The sequence below is a fragment of the Primulina huaijiensis genome, chromosome 2 (genome assembly GCF_012295235.1).
Source record: "Primulina huaijiensis isolate GDHJ02 chromosome 2, ASM1229523v2, whole genome shotgun sequence".
NCBI classification, from domain to species: domain Eukaryota; kingdom Viridiplantae; phylum Streptophyta; class Magnoliopsida; order Lamiales; family Gesneriaceae; genus Primulina; species Primulina huaijiensis.
The window spans coordinates 17187962-17199629 of NC_133307.1; the positions used below are offsets into that span (position 1 = coordinate 17187962).

The 11668-nt window shown below is 34.4% G+C and overlaps 1 protein-coding gene across 2 annotated transcripts; it reads left to right on the top strand.

The window, feature by feature from the left end:
• Positions 1-1705: 1705 nt before the first annotated feature.
• On the top strand, positions 1706-4317 carry LOC140967430 (reticulon-like protein B11). 2 transcript variants are annotated; one of them, XM_073427954.1, is made up of 6 exons: positions 1706-1868; positions 2058-2250; positions 2467-2608; positions 2715-2784; positions 2874-3050; positions 4057-4317. In XM_073427954.1, exons 1-5 carry the CDS (start codon positions 1817-1819, stop codon positions 3041-3043), a joined length of 627 nt encoding a protein of 208 aa, XP_073284055.1. In that variant the 5' UTR covers positions 1706-1816; the 3' UTR covers positions 3044-3050; positions 4057-4317. The 2 variants fall into 2 exon arrangements, with proteins under 2 accessions (XP_073284055.1, XP_073284063.1); XM_073427962.1 differs by having other exon boundaries at positions 2070-2250.
• The last annotated feature ends 7351 nt before the right edge of the window (positions 4318-11668 follow it).

Sequence of the window (11668 nt, forward strand, 5' to 3'; positions counted from 1 at the left end):
GATTTCCACTAAAAGACTTTGATCGAATACAAGACTTGTACTGACCCACTTCAGTTTGGACTTAACACAGCCAAAACTGAAACTCTTAGCATACAACAGCTTTTATCAGTTCGTGACTGATCTTAGCACAACTGATATATTCTTGATTGAATTACAAGGTGCTAACACGCTCAAAGTGTAGCTTTAGATGCTACTGATATATCTGATATACGTGAGCTGTGAATTGTGATTATAGCAGCGTAACAGCAAGCTTCAATAATGCGTTGATTGTCTATCCTCAACTGCTTTGTTCACTTATTTATATACTTCCTTTCCAACGGTAGCTTGAGATAAATTTGAATCTTTGTATCCGTTGATTTTTACTTGATTATTCCTTGGATATTGTTTCCTTCATTTATTGTGATGCGGCGTCTTAACTTCTTTCGCCGAAATGTGTTGTTCTAAGCTTTATTGATTTAAGTGCGGCGTTGCAATCTTCTATGTCTCTTTGTCGGTTGATCGTTCTTTCCCGAGACATGTTTAGTTGAAGGAAGCATACGGCTGAATGTATCAACTGATCGGTTTCCAACTGATCAGTTGATTTTCTTCGAAAGTTCAGTTCAGCTGGGTTCGGTTGCCTTAGATAATATGCGGGAACGGCTGAATATATCAACTGATCGGTTTTCAACTGATCAGTTGGTTTTCTTCGAAAGTTCAGTTCAGCTGGGTTCGGTTGCCTTAGATAATATGCGCGATAATCTTCAGTTAGGCAAGCTGTATGGATCGAATATTTGATCAGTTAGTTCCAATAAGTAATCGGTTTGTCAAACATCCGAAATTAAGTTTCCAACACTTAGGTTGAGAAACAACAGAGGAATTAGAGGATTCAAGGAATGCACACTTGGATTTAACCTGTTGAAAAAAGAACATGTGTCTCAGTTATCAATTCATCTTCAAGTCCATAGAACCATTTCTTTCAACCATATGATTCTACGCTGGGCTCATATTTGAATAGCTAGAAGACCGAACACAACAAATTAGACATTAGCCAAATAGCCACAATTGGGCCAAATTGGCCCAATGGCCCAAATTGGCTAGGGGGAAATTGTTTAGTCCAAATGTTTGAAATCAAATGACAATACAAGACCCCAGAATGTGGAGAGGCCCAGTAGACAAGTTCAAAAAGGAGTCAGTTGAAGACCACGATGAAAGAAGTTGACCCATGATCCACGATGATGGATAGTGGAAGATGACCAACTGTTCGATGGAGTGGAACAAAAGTTGAGATGAAGAATCAGAAAACACACGACAAACATTCAACAAAAAACAGTATCAGCAAAGCTTCTTCAATTTTTCTTAATAGTTTATCTGTATATTTTTCAATTTCTAACATTCCAGTTTCTTTAGATTTTGGCATATTCCTCTAACTTTCTTATAAAATTATCGTTCATGTTCATAATAACGTAATTAAATTTAATATTGTTCATAAATTTTCTATACAATTTCATCACATTCCTCGGTTTATATTTTTCGGTTTGAAGCCATACCGAGGGAATTAGAATTAACGGTCGAATCAAGACGCACAACGCTTGACAAAGAAGTCGGATCATTTCATATTTGGCACGATCACGTACATGGCTAGGCCTGAAAGTTTCATGAGAAACAAATATATATACATACGTATGTATATATATATATATAACATAAAATAGATATTCCTTGTAAATTACGAAATTCCAATCGTCGCCCCCACAAATTGTCCTTTATCCCTCTTCCTTTTCCCCCTCCCTTTTTCGTCCAAACTTTTCCGTTTGCATAACCTGAAATCCTACCTGCTATGGGAGATTCGCGACAGTTTTCTGTTCATCTCGCACTCGGCGGTGGTGCAGGTATCGTAGTGTTACACGCCTACAATTGGGATATAAATCTTTCGCGTTCATTACTTGATTCGTCGGAGTAAAATTTTTCAATTGATTCCATTATCGATCCATCGATGCCGTTTGTATTCATTGTTATTATAGGAGATTTGAGTAATAGATTTTAGTGGTAGCGATGATTAAATTCATTTTTTGTTTTAGTTTGTGATGCAGTTGCTGACCTGTTATTATGGAAGAAATGGACACAGAGTGTTGCTTTTCTTGTGGGTTCAACTGCCCTGTGGTTTCTGTTTGAAAGAGCTGGATACAATTTACTGTCATTTGTGTCGAATGTTCTATTGTTACTTGTAGTAATCTTGTTCTTATGGGCTAAATCTGCATCACTTCTTAATAGGTATATGAATTAAGGTTTTTGGATCATTATCGACTATTATTTTTAGATTAGTTTATTGCTTTTTGTTATTCTTTATCTTAGTTTTAATGGGTTTTTGTTCTTGCTCTTTTTTGTTTCTTCAAGGGATGTGGGGAGTGTGGAATCTTTAATGTGTATTGATTTTTTTCTTTGATTATTGACAAATATTAAGTGAATGACTTGTTTTTGTGGTTTTAGACCTCTGCCACCTCTCCCAAATCTTGAGGTTTCCGAAGAGACTGTTGTGCAGGCTGCTGATGAGATGCGAGTCTGGGTAAACTTTGCATTGTCAATTGCACGTGACATTGCGATTGCTGGAAATCTTAGACTCTTTTCTCAGGTGTTCTAGCTTGTTTTCCTACATTAATACAGTATTGCTTATTATCAGGATTATACATGTGCTGATTGAGGGATTATCCATGCCTTCTTGGATTTTTGTTTGTTAGGTTGCTACAGGCCTATTGATTATTTCTTATGTTGGTAGTTTATTCAACTTTCTGACTTTGCTCTACATTGGTAAGTGTTGAATTCTCTGCAACGGATTACCTTATTTTTTGTTCTTCACAATAATATTCATGTTGGGTTTTGTCTTGCTGAGACAACAGGTGTTCTTCTTAGTCTGTCACTCCCTGTTTTGTACAACAAGTATCAAATTCCAATAGATGAAAAGCTGAATGTTGCATATGATGTAGCTCGAATACAATATCAAAAAATTGCTGACATGATGCTGAGCAAGAGTCCACTGTCTTCAAACAAGGAGAAGAAAATCCAGTAGATCCATTGTAATCCTACAGTTGAATGTGTCTTGTCATAACGTTTCTTATTGCTTTACACATGATTTATTCATGCCCCTTTTTGTTAGCGAAACACAAAATGAGCGTGTCTTGTCTAGATGACATGGTTTTGTGTCATGGATTTTTTTATTAATTGATGCACGAAATTAAGCACCAGGAGAAGCATTTCTCAAAGAAATATTTTGATTGCATATTTCTTGGTTGATACTGCATTGACTTGCCAATTAAAACGTTATATTTTCTTTGTGCACCTTGTGTTTATTAGTTGTGGCGGTTGGGTGAGAGGCTCCTGGGATACAAATTTAATTTGAAGTTAATTAGATTTGTTAATTGATTAGAGTATTAGACCTCAGTAAAAGAAGAGATCTTCACTTCTTTACATATATGGTATTTGCATTATGATGAGCTAAGAATAGCACATACTAGAAAAACCTACCACCCTATCACCTTGATGCAAAACCTACCACCCTATCACCTTGTTGCAGCCTTTTTTCTTCTGCCGTTAAAGGATAAGAAAAATATGCAGCTTCTGCTAAGGTGTGTGGGATAGTTGTACTTACAAGTCAGCGATATCAAGTGCTCTTTTTTGTTTTTCATTGGAAACACGTAGAAATATCATATTCCGTTGATCAGAGAGCTTTCAATAATTTATACTCCACCTTTTTTTTTAAGAAATTTGACAGTATCTTTGTTCCTGTAAGGAGAACACACTAACATCAAATTTTTCATTTTTTATTTGCATCTGTATGATTACTATGTCCACAGAAGATGAGTTTGTTAGCTGATGCAAAATGCACACGAATACACACCACACACAATTTGAATGTTTGCTTATGTTTCTTCAACTCATATAGGATAAATATTTGTGACAGAACATATTACATTGGAACCGGTAGATGTAGAATTTGAGTTGCTTGAGCTTGATAGCAACTACTGTTGACCCCAGAGCTGCTGTGCATCTGTTTACCCTCTAACATGTCGATGTACTTTTCAGGTAGCTTTTGCTTGTTGCGTAACGGCTAACAGCATGTGAAATGAGCTTTGCAAAAGATATGGAGAGGGGGGGGGTACATGGAGATTCATTAATGTTGCATGGTTTTCCCATATTACCATGACTAATTCATTGTATTTTTGTATGTTTCTTTCATTTGGTATGAAAACGACAGTCATTGGATTACTAGTTTTGGTTTTGTGGCCTGTTTGTTGCCTATTTTGACCGATTTATCTGTGAGTAATCGAGGCGATGGCTGTTTTTTTCGAAGTACTATGATTTTGGTACAAGCGCATATAAAAATTCAGAGCTTTCCCTTTCCCTTCCGTAATTCTCGACCAAATGGTTGATGGCCATCGATGGTGGTTTTATTTCTCAGATACAATCCCGGCCATCTGTGGTCCATTTAGATTTTCATGCTTCAATGTGTCCGTTTTGTGCGTGAAGATGCAAGATGTATCCTTGAATTTGAATGTGAACATGATTTATTGTATATCATTTATTCATTCGTAAAAATGAAAAAATATGGAAAAACGAAAGAAATGAAAAAAATTCTCTGATTTGTGGTTACCTTCCCCTTCATCATTCTCTCGGTCATATCTGATCTTCCTCCTACATTCCTTTTGTCTTCAACCTCCTAACCAGCAAGGTGATGATCTTTCTAATATCGTCAATAAATAACAGGAAATGAAAATGATAATCATGTGGATATATAAAGCATAAGAATATATACAAAAACTTGTGTGAGACGGTCTCACGAATCGTATTTTGTGAGCCGGATTTCTTATTTAAGTCATCCATGAAAAAATATTATTTTTTATGTTAAAAGTAATACTTTTTATTGTGAATATCGGTAGGGTTGACACGTCTCACAGATAAAGATTAGTGAGATCGTCTCACAAGAGACCTACTCAAGAATATAATAACAGAATTTTAAATTTTTCTAAACAAGACATTAACAGAAGGCACATCGTGTAAAATTCACAAGGCCCCTGATTTGCACTCTTATTTCTTACACTTTTTGTAGGCTTTGGGTAGCAGTTGAAACTAGGAACATGTCTGTGTTTTAGTATGTTTTCTTGCATATATTTTAGCTACTTATATGTGATGAATATATTTTGAGTGACTAATAAAAACAACTATGAAGATAGATGTAGTTGAAACGCATATGGAAGTAATTAGAATTGCTGGTCAAGCTAAAAAAAACTCTTTTTTTTTTTTTTGAAGTAATAAATTTCGCTTTGGATAAAACTGTGATGTTTAGGTTTATGTATTTTCTTGATTTAGTTCGATCGGTTTTGGTTTGAAAAATTACATGATCTGAAATCGAGGGACTTGTATGATAAGAATATGGAAACTTCCCCAAATGATCGATGTACGTCCCGTCCCTAGTTTAAATATGAGCATTCTCAATCAAAATCTCGTCACGACAAATATTTTTCCCAAAGTATTTATTTTATATTAAAACATTTAAAAATTACTTGATATTAAACCTCGTAAAAAAATTTCGGCTAGAAAAACATGAAATCCCATGTGATTTTTGAATTGTTTTGACAATAAATATTTAGCTCCTTCAACATTTTTAACGGGAAATTAAACCACAGAAACTACAAGTGGTTTAGACTTTAAAAAGAAAATAAAACACCTTAATTAATTTAAGTTGTTATTCTTTAAATTCCAATTTTGTAGTTCACACTCTACTTTATATAAAATTGAATCTAGGTATTGTTGTAACACCGCGCTTTTTATGTTAGAAATTTAATAAATCTTTAGAATAAGAAGAATAAAAGAGTCAAAATTAATATATATATCCTAAAAAAAATTCTATAGCTTGAAGATCATATCGATGAAGAAGGAATGCACAACTTAGACACATAATGAATATTGAATTGTAAATTATGAAAGTATTGTAAAATTCGTGTTTTTTTTAAAGTATTTAATTCATTCAAGTTTTTCATTTTAAATCTTTAGATTCCCTCTTCCAATTTAAGTTTAGAAATTTAATTTCTCTTCAGTGTTTTTTGTCTAAGAAAGTCTGAGTATGTAATTCCTAAAGTGAAGGTTGTATAACTATAGAATTGCTTGAGATCGTAGAGAGAAGTTAAGTATCGAACAAAAACTTTAATAAATGAATTCAATTTTCTGTAGATCTATTTATCTTAACTCTACTACTTAAAATTCTTATGATACTAGAAGGATAATAAATACAGAGGAAATCATCATAGTAGATTTGATAAATCAATTGATAACTGAGAAATTCCTTGAGTAAATAAATATCAAATCTACAAACTTCAATATACCAATTCTTCAAAAATAATTTTACAATCAAAACAAAAGAAAGGCATATCCAACTTACAAAATCCTTTGAAACGATAAATGTACTTTTCCAATATTCTTTACTAAAACATAGAGATAAAAATTATAAATGCCTTCATATTGGATTCGTATTAGGAATAAAACTTTTAAAAAAAGAGTGAATACTTTATCTTTGTTATATTAAAAAATGCTAGATTCACAAACTTTGAAGATTTCTTATTAAGTTATGTAGACTCCAGTTATAGTACAAGACTATTTTTTTTTAATTCAATTTTTTCAGTCACTCTAAATGATAATAATATTTTAAAATCATTAGTCCTATAGATGAAAACTATAATTATAATATGCTTTAAGGTTCAATTCTAGTAGCCTTAATCTTTAAAATATATTATAAAGCTATTATTTATACTTTTGCTACAAAAGTGAAATTTCATAGTAAAAAAGGAGAAATTCTTTTATACAAAATGTAAGGCCCTATAATTAATTATCCAATAATTTGACATAAATAGAAATATTATTGAGTTGATTAATTAAGATAACTAATTATACCAAATACAATTACAAGTGTGTTAGAAATACGTATTTTAAATATTGAAGATTTAAAACGATATAAAATATATATAGAAATTAAAATAACACACAAGATCAAAATAATACAAAACCTGGATTAATGAACATGAGTTATTATTTTTAGTAATCAATGAACAATAAAATGTATAGATATACGTACACTTACTATGGGTCAATAAAAAATATATGATCCATTAAAAATTTAATTAAACGAAAAGGATTTTGACTTTTTTAAATTGAGAAAATGGAGTTGACTCTGTTAATTATGTGAGATCGTTAATTAGCTCATTGATTAGTTAGTTAGATTTCACTTTTTTAAAAAATAATTTTTAAATGGTCTCGTCTCCAGGTTTTAGAGTTTCATTCTAGCTATTTTTGTGTTCCTCACAGCAAACAAAACAAAATATAATCAAATATCATTTGAAAATTTGAACATTTATAAGAGAAGTAAGTATATACTCGTAATGCTTTTACTATTATCGTAATATTGTAGCAACTAGATTTGTTTCAGTTTAGGTCTGGTCGTTCTTGGTTAGAATTTTTGTGGTTGGAGTTAGTGTGAGTGTTTACGGTCGAGCAAGGTAGTGTGGGTTGAGTGTGCTAAGTGTGTGGGTCGAGTGTACTAAGATGTCAGTTGAGTGTGCTAACTGTGTGGGTCGAGTAGGTAGTGTGGGTTGAGTGTGGTGTGGGTCGAGCAGGTGAGTGGAGTGTTCTAAGTGTGTGGGTCATGTGTGCTGAGATATTTTAGTATTGCCACCTGTGATCAAGAGAATACGTGGAAGAAAAAAACAAAACAGATTTCTTTCTATTGTAGAATTTGGTAGAAGAAAGAGTTGAATGATATGGAATCTGTTTGAATTTAAAGACAATCGATTTTATTAATGTGTTTGAATTTTTTTTGATAAATATTGTAATGTATTTGTGGTGAATTTTTAAGTTTGGGTCGAGCAGGTGGTGAGTGGGTTGATTTTGGGTCGAGTAGGTGGTGAGTGGGTCGAGTGGACAGATATTGTAATGTGTTTGTGGAGGATTTTTAAGTTTAGGACGAGTGAGAGGTGAGTGGGTCAATTTTGGGTCGAGTGAGTGGAGTTTGGGGTTTGGTTTAGGGTTTAGGGTTTGGGTCGATTTTGGGTCAAATGGGTCGAGTTGGTGGATTTTGAGTTTTGATAATGTTGTAATATATAATTGATATTTATGATGATGACTTTAAATATAATTAGAATGTATCTTAGGTATATAAAAAATTTATAATTATGTAAACATTTTAATATGTGTTGGGTGCAATAATTGTCCCTGCTTGGTGGAGCGATCGAACCGTGGTGCTTGAGCTGCTGTGCGGTTTAAAAGATTTGAGTTGCACCATTACTACTAACTATAGCTTTTGGTAAAGCGGCAAGCGCTCGGTCCTATAATTGGTATCAGAGTCAAGGTCACGGGTTCGATTCCCATTTATTGCAAGAAGTGCAATTATTGGGAGGAAGATTGTTGGGTACAATAATTGTCCCTGCTTGGTGGAGCGATCGAACCGTGGTGCTTGAACTGCTGTGCGGTTTAAAATATTTGAGTTGCACCATTACTATTAACTATAGCTTTTGGTAAAGCGATAAGCGCTCGGTCCTACAATATGATTTGTGTATTATAATTTAAGTGCGTTGTTAAAACATTCATAACAATTTTGAAACCTAATGTTAACAATGTATCATTTAGTCTAGCCATGTGAGTTGAATATCCACTCTACTGAATGTTTAATGTATCTAAATGTCATAACAATACTGGAACCTAAAAAATTCATAACAAATTTCACTCCAACATGTTCACTCGACTGAATGTTTAATGTATCTCAATGCGTAGAGCCATATGAGTTGAATGTTTAATATATCTCAATGGGTCGAGCCTCCATGTTTATTTCGGGGGAAGTAAATATGCAAAATAACTAAAATATTATTAATTGTTAAAATTTGAAATTAAGTAGTGTTGTAGTAAAAAATTGGGCGGAGTCAATGAGATTTGGGTGGAATAACAATAGGCTCAACCCAAACCTCGCCCCTCAACCCAAACATTAAACCCTCAACCCATAGGTGGGTCGAGCTCGACCCAGGTGTGAAAAGCTCGACCCACCTGGGTCGAGGTGTGAAGAGCTCGACCCATGCTCTTCACACCTTTGCATATTTCAAATGATTGAGCCGTGGGTTGAGTGGGTCGAACATGCTACATATGTTAGTATTACTTCATGTGATCAAGAGAAGACGTGAAAGAAAAAAAATAAAACAGATTTCCTTCTATTGGAGAATTTGATAGAAGATCCGGTTGAATGATATGTAATTTGTTTGAATTTAAAGAAAACCAATTTTATTAATGTGTTAAGTTTTGTTTTTTTCTTGACAGAGATTTTAACGTGTTTGTGGTGGAGTGGGTCGAGTAGATTGAGTTAGGGTGGAGTGAGTTATTGTAATGTGTTTGTGGCGGAGTTTGGGTGGAGTGTGGTAGAGTAGGTGGAGTTTGGATAGAGTGAGTTATTGTATTGTTTTGTGGTGGAGAGGGTGGAGTAAGTGGGGTTTGGGTTGAGTGGGTGGAGTTTGGGTGGAGTTGATGCATTTTGCGTAGAGTTTGGTTGAGTAGGTACATTTTGGGTGGGGCTTGGGTTGAGACCCAAAATGCACCAACTCGACCTAAAATGCACCAACTCAACCCAAACTCCACCAAAACTCCACTTACTTGACCCACTCCACCACAAACACAATACAATAACTCACTCTATCCAAACTCCACCCAAACATCAAGCCTCGACCTAAACATCAAACCTCGACCCACCACTTGGGTAGAGCTCGACTTAGATGTAAATAACTCGACCCAAGTGGGTCGAATTCTTTACAAGCTCGACCCAGTGCAAAGCTTCGACCCAAAATTCATTGTCTGTGTGTTGTGTGTCGAAATCGATCTATTTAAGATGGGCAACATGTCGAACAAGAAACCAAAAAATAGATCTACATTCGAAGAACAATGAGTAGAGCTCGACCAAAAAAGAAAAAAAAAACTAGTGGTAAAAATCAAAATAATAAGTTGATTGTCTCGTTGGATTTCTTCCGAACCAATATCTCATAGACTCATTGTTATAACGTGTATAGTGAGAAACCAAACAAATTTGACAAAAATAGTGATGAGAAGAATGGTGCAAAAGAAACCAGAAAGATTGAGAATAGGAGAAAATGTGAAAATCGGGAGCGTTGGAAGTGTTTATTCAATAAAAGAGAATGAAATATATTTTACTTTTTATTTACACTTATTTAAAATCTAATTTGTTGATTAGTATATTTAAAATTTAATTTTATTTATAGTAAAACTTAAAATTAAATTAAATTTAAAAATTTAAAATATTTATTACCTACATCTCACTACGCTATTCTCAATCTTTCTAGTTTCTTCTGTACCATTCTTCTCATCATTATTTTTGTCAAATTTGTTTGGTTTCTCACTGTACACATTATAACAATGAGTCTATAAGATATTGGTTCGCAAGAAATCCAACGAGACAATCAACTTATTATTTTGATTTTTACCACTAGTTTTTTTTTGTTTGGGTCGAGCTCTACTCATTGTTCTACGAGTGTAGATCTATTTGTTAGTTTTTTGTCCGACCTGTTGCCCATCCTAAATAGATCGATTTCGACACACAGCACACAGATAACTAATTTTGGGTCGAAGCTTCACACTGGGTCGAGCTTGTAAAGATTTCGACCCACTTGGGTCGAGTTATTTACATCTGAGTCTAGCTCAACCCAAGTGATGGGTCAAGGTTTGATGTTTGGGTCGAGTTTGGGTAGAGTGAGTTATTGTATTGTGTTTGAGGTAGAGTGGGTCGAGTAAGTGGAGTTTGGGTTGAGTTGGTGCATTTTGGGTGGAGCTTGGGTTGAGTTGGTGCATTTTGAACCCACTCCACCCAAAATGCACCAACTCAACCCAACATCCACCCAAAATACACCTAAACTCTACCCAAAATGCATCAACTCAACACAAACTTCACCCAAACTCCACCACAAACACATTACAATAAATCACTCCACCCAAACTCAATCTACTTGACCCCATCCACCACAAACACATTAAAATCTTTGTCAAGAAAAAAACAAAACTTAACACATTAATAAAATTGGTTTTCTTTAAATTCAAACAAATTACATATCATTCAACCGGATCTTCTACCAAATTCTCCAATAGAAGGAAATCTGTTTTATTTTTTTCTTTCACGTCTTCTCTGGATCACATGAAGTAATACTAACATATGCAACATGCTCGGCCCACTCAACCCACGGCTCAATCATTTGAAATATGCAAAGGTGTGAAGAGCTTGGGTCGAGCTCGATCCAGGTGTGAAGAGCTTCACACCTCGACCCAGGTGGGGTCGAGCTTTTCACACCAGGGTCGAGCTCGACCCACCTATGGGTCGAGGGTTTAATTTTTGGGTTGAGGGGCGAGGGGCGAGGTTTGGGTTGATCCTATTGTTATTCCACCCAAATCTCATTGACTCCGCCCAATTTTTTACTACAACACTACTTAATTTTAAATTTTGACAATTAATAACATTTTTGTTATTTTGCAGATTTACTTCCCCACGAAATAAACATGGAGGCTCGACCCATTGAGATATATTAAGCATTCAACTCATATGGCTCGACCCATTGAGATACATTAAACATTCAGTCGAGTGAATATGTTGGAGTGAAATTTGTTA